The following is a 20,610-nucleotide window of genomic DNA, read 5'->3' as shown; positions in this document are numbered from 1 at the left end:
TTTACTTTGGTGTAAACTGTAAACATACAGTATTTATTTACTCAATAATATTGTTAGTACAAAAGGCGAAAGGAAAAGTATTATTAGAACTTTTTTATAAGAATTACAATTTTATATGAGTTTAATGTTTAACTAAGTTTAAAAAGTTAATTATTTAAACAGTTCAAATATATTAGTACTTTACTGATTTTTTTGTTCCTTTAAATTTTTTAAAGTTTTGTAATTGCCCGACTTCTATGAAAAAATCGCCCTATATTATAAAAGTTTTATTTTAAATAAAAAAAACAAACATTTCATTTCAAGAAACCTTTTATCTAGAATTCTTGCAACCCTGCTTTACTGTAGTACTTCGACAGTAAAGTCCTGGACAAGACGTTAAAAGGTATCTAAACGGTGTGCGACTCGATAACCGAAAGTTTTTTTGTGCACCAAGTCCTAGAACCAAATATTTTTAGCGCTTTTTCTTTATTGTTTAACAAACAATGCTACTGCTAATAGAGGTGTTTATTTATTTATTAATAGTTTGAGCTCAGGTTCATACAATTACAACAACTGTTTTGAGTGTTAAAGTAATAATTTTAACGATAATTCACTAATAAACTTATAATCTTGTGAAAACTTTAGTGCCAATTTGAATTTTATATAGCTCTTGCATATTCCTTACTTCTGAACATATTTGTGAATTATTTAGATTTGATTGCAGTATTTTGGATCCATTTTGCTAAACTCAAAAAATATATATAAGCTAATAGTATTAGCCTAATACCATTTGAAGATTTCTAATACAAGTAGTTCTTTATATTTACAACTAATGCTTTGCAGAAATGTTGTACAGTCTAAACTAAATTGTACTGTTAAAATAAAGTTATTTAATAATAGTGTCAAGTTTTGTATTTTTAAATTAACAAATTCTTAAACTAGGCCTTTAAAGTGTTATAGTTGGATTTTGTTATATATAAACAACCACCATTTTATTTCTAATTACAGGGTTGCCACACACTCAGGGAACTCAGGGAACTCAGGGAATCTCAGGGAATTTTCAAACTGTAGAAAATCTCAGGGAAACTCAGGGAATCTCAGGGAAACTCAGGGAATTTTGGCATTTTTCTTTTAACTCAGGGAAACTCAGGGAAGTTTTGATTTTTTCTCTAAATTTCAGGGAAGTTTTTGAAAATCTCAGGGAAATTTTTTTCTAGATCTTGAATGAGGTTTAGTTAATCCAGTTTCAATATTTTGTTCAAAAGTAGTAATTTTTATTATTTAAGTGGTTTATTTTTTAGCCTTGTGGCTAGTTCTTCAATATTCTTAGTATTAACATTGTAGTTTTTTTAAGTTTTAAATTTGTATTTACTTAAGTAAAATCAAACAGTTTAGAGAAATGAAAGTTGTTGTTAACTATTCATTGAAAAGTTCTAATAAACTTTTTATTTTTAGTTAGTTATGTAGTTTAAAAAACACTATGTTGTACTATAAGTTCTTATTTTTTAAATAATAAAGTTATTTGTTATTTATTTACAACTACTTGTTTTCAGTAAAAAAAAATTAAAATGAATACAGATTAGTGTTGTATTACTTTTGTTAGAAAATAGAGGTTAAATTTTTGTTTATAAATAATAATTTAAATCCGGCATGTCTAATTGGAATGGGTAAAGACCGTTGTGTAAGAAACTTTACAAGGTTGGTCCAACAACTTGTCAGCATGAAGATACTAAAAGCAAAAGAGGGTGATGACAGCATTAATCAATACATTGATTTGTTAAGTTCTTCTAACACTCAAATACTTTTTGAAAATTTTCTTGAAAAAAGTCACAGTTTAGACACCTTTTATTTTGACACACTCGATATCCCAAGCAAATATAAAGATTTAACAACAGTCCTTGAGGCTGTTTTTGTGCTTCACAATGGCCAGGCAAGTGTTGAACGGGGCTTAAGCTTAAATAAGGAAGTAATATCAACTAATATGGGAGAGATGACAATAAGGTCCCGAAGAATGATCAAAGATCATCTATATGCAAACAGTCTAGAACCAAGCACAGTTGAACTAAGTTCTGAATTGTTAAAATTTGTAAAATCTTCTAGGGCCCAATATTTGGCATATCTTGAGCAACAGCGCTTTGCTAAAAATGTTCCAAATAAAGGTGATGCTTTGAGCAAGTTAGGAGAACAAAAAAGTAAACTTACAAAGCAAATCAAATGTTTGAATGAAGACTATGACAAATATACTGCAGATGCCAACAAACAGTCTGATTTAGAAGCAATGAAAGAATTATTAGCAAGAGGAATAGCTGCTAAGGACAACGCAAATAAACTTGAAAATAAAATTAAAACTATTGATTTAGAAATTGCATACTTAAAAAAACAGTATTAAGATTTTTTTATTAGGTAATGTGAAATTGTTTTAAAATCAAAACTATGTTTTCAGTTATTTAAAATAGATTGTGTATGAACATCTAAAAGACATAAAAAAATTTTTATTTTAGATTATTTTGTATCAGTTGTTAGGTATTAAGTTGTACTTTGACATGAGATATTTCTTTTTGCAGGTTTTTTTACAATAATGTTAAGCTTTTAAGTTTTATTTACTGCATTCAGAACAGTTGCTAGAAAAGACATACAAGTCATAATGAAGTTATTATGTATGCATTTAAGTGACTTCTTCATGTGAAATTATTATTATAGTATAATTAAATTTTGTCAATTAAAATGTCAAACAAATTAAACTTAATTCTTTTATGTAGAAAGATAACTAACAAGTTTACACAAAGTTGTGCAAAAATTTAGTTTTTAATTTTTAATTGGTTTAAACCTTTTAAGATTGAGTTTTTGAAAACAGTTTTTTTCATAAATTTAATGCAGAAGCATACACATACAACCTTCCTTTTATTATTAAAGAAGAAAAATGAGAATGAGGTATTAATAATTTGTGTTAGAAAAGAAATTTTTTTTTTAAGATTTGAAAAATACTCAGGGAAACTCAGGGAAATTTAAGGTTACTCAGGGAAATTTTTGGTCACTCAGGGAAGATTTTTTGGCTCAAAGAGTGGCAACCCTGTAATTAGATAGTTATTTAATTAAGCAGCTAAAACTTTTATACATACATGTTGTTCAATGTAGTATCATAGTGAAACTGTTTTTTTTTTTTTGAATTAACAAATATTTAAACTTTACCTTAAATAAGCATATATATACTTGCTTTTCATAATATCAGCTACTTTTTTTTGATTGTTAATGGTCAATGGATTGGTGTGGAGAAAGACCTTTTGGTTATCAGCTGTGCACCATTTGCTTGTAACTAATGTTTTGAGCTAACTTTAGAACAATAGTTAAAAAATAAAAAGTTAGTTGAAAAGAATCTAAAAAAAATTTATAATTTTGCAATAAAAAGTCACTGCCCAAAAAACTGATTTCAACCTCAAAAATTGCATATTTTTTGATTTTTGGGCAGTGACTTTTATTTTTGCAACTTTTTTTTTTTTAGATTCTTTTTAACTAAGCAAAAACGCATCCAAATCATATTTACTTGTTTGAATTTTACAATATGACCAAAAAATGTGCTGTACTCCCTACCCTACATTTTACAGACAAATTTTGCACATTTAGGGTGATTATGGAGTTATAATACATCAAAGGCAGTTAATATGTATTTAAATACATGTCAATAAGTATAAGCTTTCATTTAAGACATAAATTATAAGTCTAGGACAGGGGTTGGCAGGTCAAAAAGGAACATTTTTTATGTGCTTTAAAAAAACATACTTAAAGACAATTTTTTAAATAAAAAAAATTTAGGCGATATATTACTCTTTAAAGATAACACTAAAATTTTATTTTAGTGTTTTCAAGAATACTAATATATTAAACTAGTTGAATAAAAATTATAATGTGGCCCACCGGTCGCAGTTTGCCAACCCCTGGTCTAGGACATGTATAAGTGATTTTATTACTGTTTAAGTGAAAAAATTGGTAAGTATGTGATTTTTGGGGTTGAATTTAGTTTTTTGGGCTGCAAACAAGCATACTTTTTTTTTGATTTTTTTTTTCAGATTCTTCTTAATGAAGCAAAAACACATCCAAATCATATGGACTCAAAAGTCCAGCAAACATCACCCAAGTACTCCCTACCCCTATACATAAATAAAAAAGTTAATTTTGTTTTTTAATTTAAAAATGGTAAGCACTCTTTTTTAACTCGTTACTACCAAGATTGACCATGGAAACCATAGGCTCCACACGGTCTCCTCCCCTAGATTTTGATTTTTATGATCATTTACATTCAAATTTTTCTGTTGCCCCTCTACAATAGTAACCAAAAAAAATGCAACAAATATCTCAAAATTAAATAAAAGTGGAGAATTGATAATTTCAATACATAAAATATTTACTATAATCATAATACTGTTAGAGCACCATGTATTTTCAAATAGTGTCTATATTTTTCTCTAGTAATTTTCTATAGTATGAGACTTGATAACCAAAAGACCTTTCTCCACACCAATCCATTGACCATATTTGTGAGCAATCACATACTTCATACATGATTTTTTTTAATAGCTATGTACTTGAATTTAAAACAATTAAACTTTATTATAACAAGTAGTAACGTTGCACACAAAATTGGAATCTTCTGATGGAAGTAGAGTTCTAATCAAAGAAAAATTGTTATTTTAACAAATTTGATATTAATATAGGCTAAAATCTTAGAAAAACCTGGAATTTGACATCTTAGGCAAATAAACTTGGAATTTGAGAAATTTTGAAAAAAAAAAAGTAAATCCTGCAATTTTAAACAATCTGAAATTTTTACATGTAAATTAATAAAATTTTGATTAAGTACAAAAAATCTTTCAAAAACAAAATTCTTTTTTGTGTCACTTAGATTTCGGTATCTTTTCAAATTTTTTATACTGTTTAAGACAGTTTTTTACCTTTAACTTAACTTTATACTGAATATAACAAAAATGGGAACGGGTCTAAATTGCACGAGGTTACTAAATTGCACAAGGGGACTAATTTGCACAAGTGCATAAAATTGCATGAAGCCAAATTTGTACAAGGGCACAAAATTGCACAAAGACAATTTTGCACCAAGGGTCAATTTTGCACAAGTAAAAAAATACAGAAAAAATAAAAACAAGAAAAAAAGACTTTAAAAAAGTTACTGACCGAGGGTAAGGGTTAGGGGTAACAGTGATAGTAAAAATAAGAAATAACTTTAAAAAAATTTATAAAAAAAAAAAACTATGATAAAATAAAAAAGCTACCGATCAAGGGTTAGGGGTAACAGTGATAGTAAAAAGTTAAAATCTAAAAATAAATAAAAAAATATTAAGAAGAACTAAAAAAATTAATAACTCACCGCCTGAGGGTTAGGGGTAACAGTGATAGGAAAAAAAACTGAATTAAAAAATTAATTAATACAGAAATTTAAAACTAAAAAAAACAACCAGTGCAAAAATTTCTCTGTGCTATTTTGTCTGCTCCTGCAAAAGTGACTCTTTTAGCCCTCGTACAGATAAATCTTTGTGCAAAAGTAACTTTGTTCAATTTTGTACGCTCGTGCAAATTAGACAGCTACCCAACAAAATACTAGTACTTTCAAAAACCTGGAAGAATATCTAAAAAAACCCAGAAAACATTTTCAAAAAACGTTTAGCAACCCTATTACTATTCATAAATCTGAAAATTCTTATATGTACTATAAATACTCAACTTCAAACAACCAACAGCATCCAAGACAACCTACGACTGGTTTGTCTTTATTAGGACTCATCAGGCAGGCATATTTGCAAGAAACCACTGTTGTGATCTTACAAAGCGGGCTTAAGTACAAAGTATTAAAGTGACCATTTGTGAGTCAAGTTGAAAAAATTGACACAGCTAAATCATTCACAGCCCAATGTCTCAGACATTGTCAGCTTATTGTGAGATTATAGTCTGTGCTTGTTTGATCAGTTTTAACCAATATCTACTTTGGCCATCATCAACAAAGTTGAGATATTTTTACAAGTGGTTAAAAATGTCTGATAGCTCAAATAAAACTCTATAAAATAAGATCAACTTGTAAAAATCAAGGTGGACCCCCTTATGCCCTTAATAGTATTTTCTGGAAAAAAAATCATCGGATAGTTACAAAACCATAACTTTACTTTTGTTTTTGCTCTGAATAACAAATATGCAAAATTTTAAAGCTTAAAACAGGGTTGCTACTTGTTTTTTCCAAATTTTTTCCAGGTTTTCCAAATTTCTTCCAGGTTTTTAAAAGTACACATTTTTGGGTCTATTTTTAGTTTTAAGTTAATTTCTATATAGGAAACTGTGTTGAATAGTATAAAAACATTGAAAAGATACTATGAAGTTACTTTATATGTGTTTTTAAATAAAAAAATTTTGATGATGACAAAAAAATCTTATTTATATGATAGATTATTGTGTCAAATCAAAATTTTACTACTGAAAATGTTAAAATTATTAAAAATTCAGGGTTTTTTGATAAAAACTTTAGGTTTTTTTCAAAATTTCTCAATTTCCAGGTTATTTTTGCTGAAATTTTCAAATTCCAGGTAAAGTGGCAACCCTGTTAAAAATGAATAAAAAGTATTAAAACAGTCTGTTGAAACTAGAAAAATAAAAACTCATTTAGTTTTTCTACGTAAATCAGTAGGTCTTCTTGTCTTTTTATTAATAGTATTTTTCAGAAAAAATAATCATTGGAGTGTTACAAAACTGTAATTTTACTTTTGTTAAAACTCTGAAACACTTACATGTAAAGTTTTAAGCTTAAAAGTAATTATAAAGTACCAAAATGGTTTGATGAACTGTTCTACCAATATGAGATATCAGAAATGCTGCTAACTTATTGTTAATTCTTTTTTCAAATTTTTGCACACCAAAAGCTTTTTTTCAACTTTCTTATAAATTTAGGCCCATTAAGGCTTGCTTTTTTGCCTTAAAGAGTGGTACTCCCCTTTTGGTACTCCCTCATGGCTCCCCCTAAACTTCTGAAATGTTGCCGTAATATGTAGTTAAGTTCCAAAATTACCCTTCAATACACTTAAGACCTTTTTTTTTGCTCTTCACCATCAACTCTAGAATATCTAGTTAAGTTTCAAATTATGGCATCATGGTCTCTTTCATTCCCCCCACTCCTCATTTGCTACTTATGGCCCACTTTGGGAAACCCTGGTTTAAGATCACTAAGGACAGTTTTTTTGACTGAAATAGTGGCAACCCTCAGTTAAAAAAAAAAAAAGACAGTCTGAAGATAATCTGTATGTAGTTTTTTTATTAAGGTAAAATGTGAAACTATGTAAATTTGTTTTTATAAGGAATATATAGATAATAATGCGAACCTATAGTTTAAATATTAGTTTTAAATACCAATCACTAAGGATTAAAATTTATTAGCTATTGTCTTTATTTTTTTGTAGTCAGATTTGCTTATTGTTAATAAACTTAATGGCAGTATGAAAAAGAATGTGAATGAACTAAATTGATAGTATTTAAATAGTATTATAAAAAGTAGTAGTAATGTAGAATATAATGTTAAATATCAGTAAAAAAACAAGTAATAGCTTAGTTTTTACAGGGTTGCTGCATAAACTTGGAATCCTGGAAAAACATGGAATTTGACAATTTGGGCTAAAAAACCTGGAATTTGAGAAATTTAAAAAAAAAAACCTAGAATTTTAAACAGTTTTTCAATTGTATGTTTTGATTTTTTGAAAACAAATATAAAGATCTCAACTTCTAGAGGAGAAATAATGTATTTATTTAATTCTTTAGACTTTTTAATGCAAACTCAGTTTTGGTCAAAGACCTTGTCAGTGCTAATATAAAAATTCTTATTCAAATAGAATACAATTTTTGTATGTTAAGTAGTAAAATTTCAATTTGATACAAAAATCTATCATATAGAATATTTTTTTGTAACATCAAATTTTTATTTATTCAAAAACTTATTAAAAGTAGGTTTTCAGTATCTTTTCAATGTTGTTATAGTATTTAACACATTTCTTTACCTTAAACTTAATTTTAAACTAAAAATAGACCCAAAAAAAGTTTACTTTTAAAAACCTGGAGAAAATTTTTCAAAAACCAGTGGCAATCTAGTTTTTAAAATATAAGTAAGACTGAGTTTAACAAAGGTCATTTACTCTTCAATTGCCATTACATTAATTATTTTCCGTTTTTGACTCATACTCCTCTATTTTTTAATATATTCAAAAACTCAGGCTAGCTTTTAGTCAATCAAGCTGGTTTATTTCTTTTAAGCTTAATGAAAACCAAAACAAATAATTTTTAATAAAATTTTAGATATTTATTAAGTATGGCTTAGATATTATCTTTTATAAAGAAGTATGATTTAAAAAATGTAAATTACAACAATAAAAGTATGATAGTTTTCTTTTTACAGCTTTCACCTAAAACTTTATGGTATGGAGGGAACATCAAACAATAGTGTAGAAAATGAATGTGAAAAAATAAACAACCTGAAAACACAAGTAAACCAAATTTTGGACGATTATCTTCAGTTTAAAGTTTACAAGACAACACCCTCCGTTGAAGATGCTAAAATGGAAGCATACATTAAACAAAGTCGAGAAAATCAGCAATTAGTTGCAAAAAATACTCAGCTGGAAGCAGACAATAAGCTCTATAAAGATAGCTTGCGTACAACTAACTACAAGCTCACAAGTCTTAGCAAGGTTTATATAATTACTATTTTAATAAATAAAGTAAAAGTTTTTAATTTATTTTAGTTACTATTAATTAATTAATAGTAAAAACCACTGCAGTAACCTCATGTGAATCTACACACATTGTTGACTACTATATTGACTGTTTTCTGATATGTATTTGATTAGAAACAGGAGACTTGTACATTGAAGTTGTACATATGTATGTAGTTTAGTGCTGTAATGGTTATATTCTTTTGTAGACAATGAGGAAATATAAGAAAAAAATTTAAATTCTTTTTTTTATCTGTATACAAAGTGTGATATTTTTTTATATGTTCCTTGCCCACACAAGATTAAACATTTTTTCATGGTTTTAGAGGATTATTGTTAAATTTATTTGGTTCAAACGATTTTTTTTGCAATAAATATTGTGAAGAATTTAGTATTGTACCATATTTAGTTTAAAGAGGGATTAAAACACCTAAGATATAAAGGGCAAAGCCATAGATTTCAATAGGTTCCTTATGGAAGGCACAAACTAAAAATTCAAATTTCTCAATTTTATTAAAATCTATCTCCTCCTTTTTTCTTTAAAACTATTTACTTTAAAATTTCAATATGTTCCTTTTAATTTTAGAAAATTCTTATTGTAAGAACTTTCAAAAATAAATCAATATTCCATAACTTTTTTTTTTTCATTTTAAGTTAATAACAGGGTTGCCACTTTGCCTGGAAAAACCTGAAATTTGACAATTTAGACAAAAAAAAACTGGAATTTGGGAAATTTTGTAAAAAACCTGGAATTTTGAACAAATATCAGTAAAAAAAGCTGGAATTTTAACAGTTTTCACATGTTTAGTAGTAAAATTTCGATTTGACTCAATAAATCTATCATATAAATTAAAAAAATTTGTCATCATTAAGAAAATTTTTATTAAAAAACGTCTTTAAAGTCGCTTTACAGTATCTTTAAATGTTTTTATACTATTTAATACAGTTTCTTACCTTTTGCTTAACTTTAAACTAAAAATAGACCCAAAATTGTATATACTTAAAAAAAAAACTGGAAAAAAATTTGAAAAAACAAGTGGCAACCCTGTAATAAGTAAATAAATTTTGAAATATGTAATAAGATACTGATTTAAATTCTAAGTACTTACAATAGAAATTTTCTAAAAAAAAGGATCATTTATTGAAATTTTAGAAAAGTAAAATATGTTTTTAATTTAATACATACAATAAATTAGTTTGTACAATATAACAACAAAAAACATCAGCGAAAGTCAGCAAAGCAGAAGCCCGGACTTTTGTTTGCCGTGAGACAAGCTCAAGTTTAACAAAAGGGTTGATCACGCCAATTCGATCATCAGACCACAAGTTTTGGTAGACTGAGACCGGTTTTGTCCTTATTAGGACTCATCAGTCAGTCACAACCAAATAACTTGCAGTTGTCAATCTACAAACGGTTTATCATGGTTTCACATGAAGCAACCATCTGCTAGAAATGATCAGTGGCGTCAGCATTGTCGTTTGCCGTGCAACGTTTAAAACATTGTCCACTAGGCAAGACATCTGGTACGCTCGTTTTAAAAAAAATACAATATAAGTAATTTTTATTTTTTTTAGGTTTTTTGAGAATTCTAAAACACCTAGCTAAACAAAAGTGAGTACTGTAATCTGAGATGCCAAAAAACCTGGAATTTGACAGTTTAGGCATAAAAAACCTGAAAATTGATTAATTTAAAAAAAATCTGAAGGTTGGAACAAGATCACTAGCAGAAAAAAGCTAGAATTTTTAACTATTTTTACATGTTAAGTAGCAAAATTTCAATTAGATACAAAAATTTCTATCAAAAAGATTTAAAAATATATATTATTAAAGTTTTGTTCATTAAAAACACGTTGAAAGTAGCTTTACAGTATCTTTTTATTGTTATTATACAATCCTTTTTTTTTTTTAATTACACTTAAATTTTTTAACAAAAAAGGACCGAAAAACTTGTTATTTAAAAAACCTAAAAGAAGTTTACAAAAACCTTTAGCAACCCTGTGTAATATATTTATTTTTGTTATCTTGTTTTAAAGTGCTAAATATATCTACAAAAATAATTCATTTTGGCCTAAATTTGTATTTATATATTGACTTAGATGCATGCTAAAGCTTTGGAAGAAATTCATCAGCAAAAAATTCAAACTAAAGATCTTAAAAACGACAACACTGAGCTCTTGTTGAAGCTTTCAATGCTAGAAAAAAATCAAAAAGACCGATCTTCTGAAATTAGTTGTCTGGAAGCAGAAAATAAAGAAATGAAAGGTAACATAGAAAAAGCTGAATTAAAGATAATATTTTATTTGCAAGTACAACTCATAATAGTTTAAGTATCAACAAATTTAATATTTTATAATAATGATATAAATTTAAAAAGCATTTTTATGATAATTTATTTTTCAAAACTTGTAAAGAAACTTACAAATTTTTTATTTTTAAGCTCCTGTTTTTTATCTGGTACTGATGAGAAAACAACTCTACTGTCTAAATTAGCAAAATATGTAAATATACGTGAATAAGTTGGTGAAAAGTCAAAATGATAAATAATTGATTGTATAAAGCATTTATAATGAAAAATAAAAATGAAAAGTTTTAAGTGGTAGTTTTAGGTATGTGAAATTAAGTAATATAAAATTAATTATAAAACATTTTGCACTGAACTAGGTATACTTTTTTCTCACTGCTTACCTCTTTGCAAATAATCTTTAAGTATCAGAAACGTGAAGTAAACTACTGGCAAAGAATTTTTAATTAAAATACTCAAACTAAATTATAATTAAATCTGCAAAACAAAAAATAGTAGTAAAATTTAAACATTTTCAATTAACTCTGTTAAAACTTTTGCATTTTATTTTAACATTTGAAGGCTTTGAAAATTAAGAAATTTTGTAAATTAGAACTGACAAATTCTGACATTTTGAATTTAAAAAACTGACTTTTGGACATTTTGACCCCTAAAAAACTGATTTAGCCTTACTTTTTTCATAAAAAAAAATTAGGTTGAAAGTTATGTTTTAGACAAAATTCATTAAAGAAATACACATTCTTGAATAAGTTTGGGTTATATTTAAATAAACCCATATACATTTTAAGTAGTATTTTACAAAAAAAAAAGTTAGTCTGTTATTGTGCACAAGAAAAAATATTAAAAATGTAACAGGGTTGCTATGGGTCAGGCTAAGTCTTTTTTTTTTTGAAAAAAGTAAGGCTAAATCAGTTTTTTATGGGTCAAAATGTCCAAAAGTCAGTTTTTTAAATTCAAAATGTCAGAATTTGTCAGTTCTAATTTACAAAATTTCTTAATTTTCAAAGCCTTCAAATGTTAAAATAAAATGCAAAAGTTTTAACAGAGTTAATTGCAAATGTTTAAATTTTACTACTATTTTTCGTTTTGCAGATTTAATTATAATTTAGTTTGAGTATTTTAATTAAAAATTCTTTGCCAGTAGTTTACTTCACGTTTCTGATACTTAAAGATTATTTGCAAAGAGGTAAGCAGTGAGAAAAAAGTATACCTAGTTCAGTGCAAAATGTTTTATAATTATTTTTATATTACTTAATTTCACATACCAATAAATTATTATTACAGTTATCTTTCGCTGAAGTACACATTCTGAACACAGCAGTGACTCAATAGAAAGTTTGTAGCTAAGAATTACTAGTCTAAAAAAACCTGATAGAAAGTTTTTATTTTAGTTAAAAAATGTGTACTGAATAAAAAGTACATATTAAAATGTGTACTAGTCAAAATATGTTTACTCGGAATGCGTATTTAACTGAAAGTGCGTACTCAAAACGCGTACCTAAGAGGAATTTAAAAGTCAGGCTAAACCGATTAAAATTTTGCGTGGCAACCCTAATGTTATTAGAGCAAGCAAAAGTGAAAAAAAATATCTATCTTAATAATAAAAAGATTTCATAAATTATTCTTTTTGTTTAATTTTTGTGATAGACCTAATAATGACATACTAAACCTATGTTTGTTAAAGTATAATTGTGTACATGATTGTGCATACAAATTAGTTTGATGTCCGAACTTTTCTTAACATATTTTTTTTTGTAAGTAAATGTATATTTTATTTTCAAACGTTATTTGGTTTATTTTGTTGAAACAATGACTACAAATTCAATGCAATTATAGTACTTATAAAAAAAGCATTTATAAAATTATCTAGTAAAAACTAAATTTTTTTTAAGATTTAAAAGTTTAAGAGTCAAATATATCAAACATTCGAAAAAATGCTTTGTGTAAAATTATTTTAAAGTAAAAATTACTAAGCTTATATCTACTATTCAACCTATGTTTTTTTTTGTTCAAAACAGTTTTAATACAAAAAATAGTTCAGACTTTCTTCTATTAATGTGTGTATAAGCTGAAAAATACTTAATTAAAATAAATCATTTTTAGATAAAAAAGTTGTTTTGTTTTCAAGCATGTTTACAAGATTTTTTAAGTATTATATATATATATATATATAGTTATAAAGAAAATTTTTTATTTAGTATTCTTTTAACTACACAGGGTCAGTAGGTTTTTAAATATATATACTTTTATTTACTAGGTAGTATAAAATACCTGATGGAAGCAAACACAAAACTTTATAGTGATACAAGAGAGACAGAACGTGAGTGCCAAAATCTAAGCTTGAGGTGTGAAGAGCAAAAGTCAAAGTTTGCTAAGGACAACCCGAAGCTTGACAAAGATATAAACTATCTTAGTGAAAAATCTCAAAAGCTCAAGAATGAGTTAAAAGAAGCAAACTTAGAAAACAAGAAATTGCAGAAGAACATCAGGTTTGTGAAATAAATTTCAATAAAAAGAAAACCAAAATAAATAGTTAAAACAAACAAATTTTTATAATGTATATTTCTAAATTTAATTAACTGTTTTGTTGGCTTTCTTGATTTATAAAAATGTGCTAAGTTTATTAGTAAGGAGGTATGAGAAAAACCATGAGTACCCCCTATAATATGTTCAGACTGTATTTAAAGCTCACAAAAATATCCAGTTAAATTGGCTTACCATTATATCCGTTTCCAAACTGTTTAATGATGTGATCATCCTACAACTTTTTACAGACTTTACATTTAGTTGTGTTGTTACATTTGCATCAAATAGGGTATTTAATGCTGTTATACTAAAGTTTATAAATAAATATCTTCAATTGGACAAAATATAAGTTGGAAAGTTCCTGAACCTTTTACTCATACTAGATATAGAAGAAACCTGTGTCTTATATCAGGTTACCCGAGCTTAATGGAATCGAAAATGAAGCAATATGAATAGAAAAAGTATACAATGAGAAGGATGTGCTTGATATACATAGCTGATGTATTTAATATAAGAAAATATACATCGAAAGGATCTAAAACTTGCTATTTAGGCCCTTTAACCAGTTTTAAAAACATTTATAAATAAATACTAAGGCAGTGATCATAATTATGCTGTCAAAAACAAGTCCGTTTTTATTGAATCTGATCAATTAAAAAAGCAGGCTTGTCGTTGAAACCAAATTTTTCAATCTTCAAGCTAAATAGGGTAAGAAAAAACTTAAAACCTGGTTAGTTTCAATAAATCTAATCACTTACTTAGACTATTTCCATTTATAGACACCACTAACACTTACTTTATACTAGTTTACAATCAAGAAATAGTTTTTAAACAATAAACAATTGTTGAATCTTGTTGCTTGAGGTCAAGTTATTTACTACTTTTTTGATTATTGATAATGACATGCATGAATGGGTCATGGCTAGCGTAATAGAAACTCGCAACAATGACAATGTTCTACTTTCATATTTTAAAAGATTGATCTGAGCAAATAAGATGAGATTTGGGCATGACATGTAGTACTTGAGCTTCCTAAACTGACACCTGTCAGAATATTAGTAGAAGCATTTATGTTTTAAACTTTCCTATAAATCAAATCATTTATCAGTAGGGAAGCTGTTTTAATTTTAAACTAAGGAAAGTTAAGTCTGAATAATACTATACTTATGGAACTTACTTAGTTTAAGCACTTGAATATTACTACTATTTTTCACTTTATTGTGTGTGTATCTGAATATTGTTACAAAATAATAGTTGATTTGTTTTTCTATTATAACTATAAATTTCATTCAAAATTTTGTTCTTGGAAATTAATTAGACATGTAAACTGATATAACATTGGATTATTGAAATGATTTCTTATGCAAAATTTTCATACAACTTTTCCCGCCAAAAGGGTCTTGGCTAGTGATCTACCGGATTTAGCCTTAACCTAACCACAGTAAATTTTAAACAAAATGTTCTTTAAATAGATACAAGTAGACTATTGAGCGTAAACAAATTCACAGTATCAATACTTTTGAAAATTATAGTTGATGTATATTGTAGATTTACCAACTCAGTGCATCCTCGCTAATCTGGCCATGTTTGGCAAGCTTTTTTTTCATTGTTGCCGAATTAACATTTAGTCGGATAAAAAAAAAACACTTTTTTTTTGAAAATCTACCTCTTTTATAATATCCAAAAAAAAAACGCTTAATTAGGTTTCCATTAGCTTAACTTATTTTAATTTCTTAAACACAACCACACAATTAAAACAGACAAACTATATACGAAACAAAACTTTAATTAAGTCTAAAATTAATTCAGTAAAAACAAATCAAAACGTATTTATAAATAGCACATTGTTTTCATTAAGTGTTTTAAGTTTTTAAGTGTAAACATTAATTATAGCTGAACTAATAAACTTCTTGATTGAAACTGGCTGATTAGCAGAGACTGAATAAGCAAGGATGTACTTTATCTCTTTGTGCTTTCTTGTTGCTACCAACAGGGTTGCCACTTTACCTGGAAACCTAGAAATTCACAATTTAAGCAAAGAAAACCTGGAATTTGAGAAGTTTTAAAAAAACCTAGAATTTTGAACTAAAAATCTGGAAAAACCTTGAATTTTTTAATTTTGAGCTTTTGTTAATTTTTATAAAATAGATAAAATTAAGGTACTCATAGTTGTTATGACTTATAAATCTGTAGTTCTAGCTAACTTTGTTGTTATGGAAACAATAATATTTTAACATTAACTTTTTGTTGATATTGTTAGTGAGTGCAAGTCATTAAGAAAGAAATAAAAACATTACTTTGTAAATGTAACAAAAGTATTACAAATTTTTTACAGCAAAATATGAAGTGAACACAAAACTCTTCAAATTAAAAAAAAAGTTTTATAAAACTTGAAAAGTATTATATAATTAGTTACAATCTGAATAGTTCAGCATATTTGTTAAATTTTATTTCAGTTATAGCACTTACTTCTAGGATTTAGTTATTGTTTTAAAAAAATATGAAATTTTAACTAATTATTGCAACTTTCAAAATATCGAATAATCATTTAATAAAATAGTTTAACAATAACTAATAAAATATAACACGTTCAAACTAAGAAAAAATTTAGGTATACTTTTAGCTATTTGTATTAAAACAACACAACGGCTTTTGAACAACCATCTTAAAAGAATTTAATACAGGTTACAACATAATAAAATAAATTGCAATACTTACAGTAACTCTAAAGTAATTTATATATTTTTTACAGCAGTTTTTTTAACTAAATAATAACTTACTACTAAAAAATTTTCAAAAAAAGATGTGCTTTTAAAAACCTGGAAGAAAATCTGAAAAAACTTGAAGAAATTTAGAAAACCTTGAAAAAATTTAGAACAAACGAGTGGTAGCCCTGAACCAAACTAAAATGTTTGATGACAAAAACAATGGTAAATTTAGTAACTGCTCTTCATTGGCATACCACACTATAGCTGTATCAATAAAAGCATGTTGATTGATAAATTCATAAATTTTTTTCTTCCTTATATGACAAACAAACATTTTTTATAGGTAGTGTCTTAAGTTAAAATAATTTATTTGTTCTTAAATAAATCAGTTTTAGTACTCTTCTTCAATGTTCTATAATAAGGTTGGGCTACTTCTTTAGTTGGTTGATCTGATATAGCAGCGTTTTATACATAACAAGCCTGATTTATTTGATATAGATTGTTACAGGACGCTTTACTTTTGTTAAACTAGTTACTTAATTAGTAAGTTATACCCACTAAAAAATCTGCTAATAGGACCTAAAAGATAAATAAATTCAAATTTAATTTAACAGTTTATCAGAAAACACACTGTTTTAAGAATTTAGTAAAGTTTTCAAAATAAATGTCTATATGAAACACACTAGATAAAACTCTTTAACTTATAGTATAATTTGAATAAAAACTTAATCTTAAATTTTTATTTTTTCGTAAACTTTAACTATTTTTTATTGATTGAAAATAAGATACAGATCCGACTGGATACTGCTTTTTTACACTAATATCTGGATCCTAACTTTAAAAATGGATTCCATTCCAGCCAGATCTTAAATTTAAAAATATACATGGATCACGTTTTGGCTTAATCTTAATTTTGTTGATCTAATAGATCAAGAGTCTGAGCAGCAAGTTAAAGAGATGAGTCAACTCAACCATTTTTTGTGAGCTTTAAAACACAATTTATAACATTTCAAGAAAGTAACTTAGTTTGAGTAAAAAACTTGAAAATAACGTACTCCAGGGTGGCCACAAAACCTGGAAAAACCTGGAATTAGAGAAAAAAAATTTAATGGAAATTTGAACAAAAGTCACTAAAAAAAACTAGAATTTTAAACAATTTTTACGTGTAATTAGTAAAATTTTGATTTGACACAAAAAAATCTATCATTTAAAAGTTTTTTTGTATTCATTCGTTTTTTTTTTTACAGATATAAATTAGCATTACAGTATTTTTTCTATGTTATTATACTACTTAACACAGTTTTTTAAGCTTAAACTTAACTTTATACTAAAAATACACCCAAAACATTGTATTTTCAAAACCCTGAAAGAAATTTCTCAAAAACCAGTGGCCACCCTGATACTCCTAAAACAATTAAAGTATTTTATTTATTTAAATTAAGATTTTCATTTAAAGATGTGATCAGTTTGTTATACTCTTAAAAAATTTTTAGGTGCTTTTAAATGCAATAACATACTTAAGTTTTTAGAGCCCAGAGGTGAAAGTATAAGTGAATTATGCACAAAAAATAGTCCGAAAATCTGGCGAGAACTTTTTTTTTTCTCAGGCAAATTATTGTATTTTGCTTTGAAGATTTGCTGTTTTGGTATAACAAATAAAGCAGAGTTTTAAGAAAAAAAATTATAAGATTCCCAACAATATTAAAAACAAAAAATTTTAAGTTGTAAAAAAAAATTAGTTTAAAAATTTCAAACGCTATTATTTTTTTTGCAGGTCACTTAAAACAAAGCAAAAACAAATTGAGAAAGAAAAGAATGATATGCTGTGCAAGATAAGGTCTATCAATTTTAATAAAGATGAAATCAGTAATCTTAAAACATCAGTTGATAGTTTGAAAAACGAAAATGAAAACTTAAAATCACAACTTAAACTTTTGATGAACAAAATGCTATCTCCTAAAAGTTCATATAATGGGCAAGAGAATCACAGTATAGAAAGTAGTTGCATTACTAATACTCCTCAGTCACAAGACAGTGGTGTATGTGTTTCAGAAAAATTTATGAACAAAGGTCCCATAGAAGATTCTAACGAGTGTACTAGGAATTCTGACTCTGGTGTCTGTGTAGATAACAACCTACCAAGTGATGAACTTAGCAGCGCAACATCTAAATCTCCTATTTACAAAAAAGAAGCTGATAACACAGTCATTTCTACCACCGTTGAAAACAATTCCATCACTGGTTCTGTCTTATCTAACAATAAAGCCAATCCCTCGATGATGGTTCAGTGCGGAAAGCCTAAAGTTCAAAAGGCTGATGAAAATTCAAAAGTAAGCTGTGAAAACAACAATTTTTTTACTTTTAATTACCAAGACCCTTCTAAACAAACGGAAATTAGTGATAGCAGAGTAAATAACAATTCAAATGAATCACACCCTAAAATTTATTGGGTTGACCAAGCAGGAAAGTTCGAAAGCACACAGTTAGCTGGTAGCAGTAAAAACAAAGCATCGAGTTCCAATGATTTTTTCCCAACAGAGAAAACATCTTCTCCATTTAAAAAGGTTACAATAAAAGTGATGAAGGAAAGTCTTCAGATTCCAAAAAGTAGCAAAAAATGCGAGAAAAAATCTCTAAGTCAAAGTAAATCTATTCCAAAAGTAACAGATCATCAAGACAAAGCTCCAAAACTAAGTGAAGCTCTACAGAGTGAGCTAAAAAGAAGATTTTCTCTCTCACCAGCTGATATGGTTGCTAAAAAGGCGAAGAAGAGTAGACGTTTAATCAAAGTAGTCCCAAAAAAGAAGAAAAAGACCAGAGTCACTTTAGCTACAAAAATTGCTGAAATCAGTAAGAAAAAAATTCCATCGTTAGAAAACATTGATGATGCAGTCAAAAAATTTGACAAAGTAGTAGTTAAACAAGAACCCTTGCCTAAAACAGACCTTGAATTAACTGACAAAAACGGGAAGAGCTCACAAGCAGAGTTTTCTCAAAAAGTTGCAATTGCAAATTCTAAAAAAATATCACCTAGTAAAGCAACCGAAGAACAAGCTTTTAGCAACACAAGTGTTGAAAAGAACGTAAAAAATATTATTTTAACTGTTGATGCAAGCTTATTAAAACCAAAAAAAGCAGTTCTCCTTCTGAAAGACTTAAAGTGTGAAACAGAAATTTTAAAGAGGTACAATATATCCCAAACCTCTTTAAAAAGGTTTCTAAAGCAGCAAAATAACTAAGTATTCGCAAAAAGCTTGAAATTTTGACAAAAAAAAGAATTTTCATAGGACTTCAGCACATAGATGACATAGCATATTATCTTTAAAGCTGAAATAAATGTTTGTGTCATAAATAGATATTCGAATTTATGTCTAGTTTGTAAGTATAGTACGTTTGTGTTTGAATATTTTAAGTGTTAAAAAAATGTTTTTCATACTGTTTTATATTTCTGTCTCATAGCTTTTGACAGCTTTTTATAAATAATAGGCTTAATCAAAATTAAAGTAACTAAATTTTAACAAAGTATTGCTCAAGATTGCTAAAAGTACATTAATACAGTTTTAGCTAATTTTTAATCCAGGTTTTAGCTCTTAAGTAAGTTTGATTTGTCTTTAATTCAACTTTTTTTTAACATTTGTCATAATTAATTCGTAAAAAATGCACAATGAACTGTTTTGATTAATTTAAATTGACTGTTTGTATTTTCATTATTTTTTATTGTGTTTGATACTGACTACTTTATAAGATGTAATTGTTTCAAAAGCTGCGTTCATTTTAACTGTACAATTTAAGCACTAAATGTTTTTTAATTTTAAAGGTATTTAAGTAGAAGTTAGCTATCATTTTGTTCATTAATTATTTGAAACTTAATATGTTTTAAGAACTTTTTATAGCATTACTTTTTATTTTATTTTACCTGAAAAATATTTATTTAATTATTTTAACAATTTAATATTTTATTTTTAAGAAATTGTTTGTATGTTCTAGGTTCTTGTTTGAATTTAATGTGTGATAAAGTTTTACTATAAGTTTAATAATAAATTTTAGTTGTAATTGTTTTTATAGTCTAAAAATATAGTTTTTATAATTTATTAACTAGCAATACTATACTTTAGAGTCTTATTATTCTGCAGAGATATATCGTGCCTATTTTAGCAACACAGTGTTTTTAATTAAAAACTTGAAATATTCTATTTATTTTTATTTTAATACAACCCCATTTATTATAGCACTTTTTTTTTGTTATTTGTCTAGTTTCCAAGTATCATTTTTTTAACTAATAACATTAGAATAAAACTTGCTGTTGTTTGTTAAAAATTTTGTTTGCTTTACTTGATATTTTAA

The 20,610-nt window shown here is 26.6% G+C and overlaps 1 protein-coding gene across 1 annotated transcript; it reads left to right on the top strand.

Annotated features, from left to right (window-relative positions):
• Positions 1–660: 660 nt before the first annotated feature.
• Positions 661–20,093, top strand: LOC145829333 (uncharacterized). Its single transcript, XM_082937098.1, has 5 exons — positions 661–788; positions 8,414–8,705; positions 10,827–10,992; positions 13,290–13,521; positions 18,041–20,093. Exons 2-5 carry the CDS (start codon positions 8,436–8,438, stop codon positions 19,503–19,505), a joined length of 2,133 nt encoding a protein of 710 aa, XP_082793224.1. The 5' UTR covers positions 661–788; positions 8,414–8,435; the 3' UTR covers positions 19,506–20,093.
• Positions 20,094–20,610: the final 517 nt, after the last annotated feature.

This window comes from Thalia democratica, chromosome 2 (assembly GCF_965202585.1).
Source record: "Thalia democratica chromosome 2, ktThaDemo2.hap1.1, whole genome shotgun sequence".
NCBI lineage: Eukaryota > Metazoa > Chordata > Thaliacea > Salpida > Salpidae > Thalia > Thalia democratica.
The sequence above is the reverse complement of the archived record's forward strand: the minus strand, read 5'-3'. Positions and strand labels throughout refer to the sequence as shown.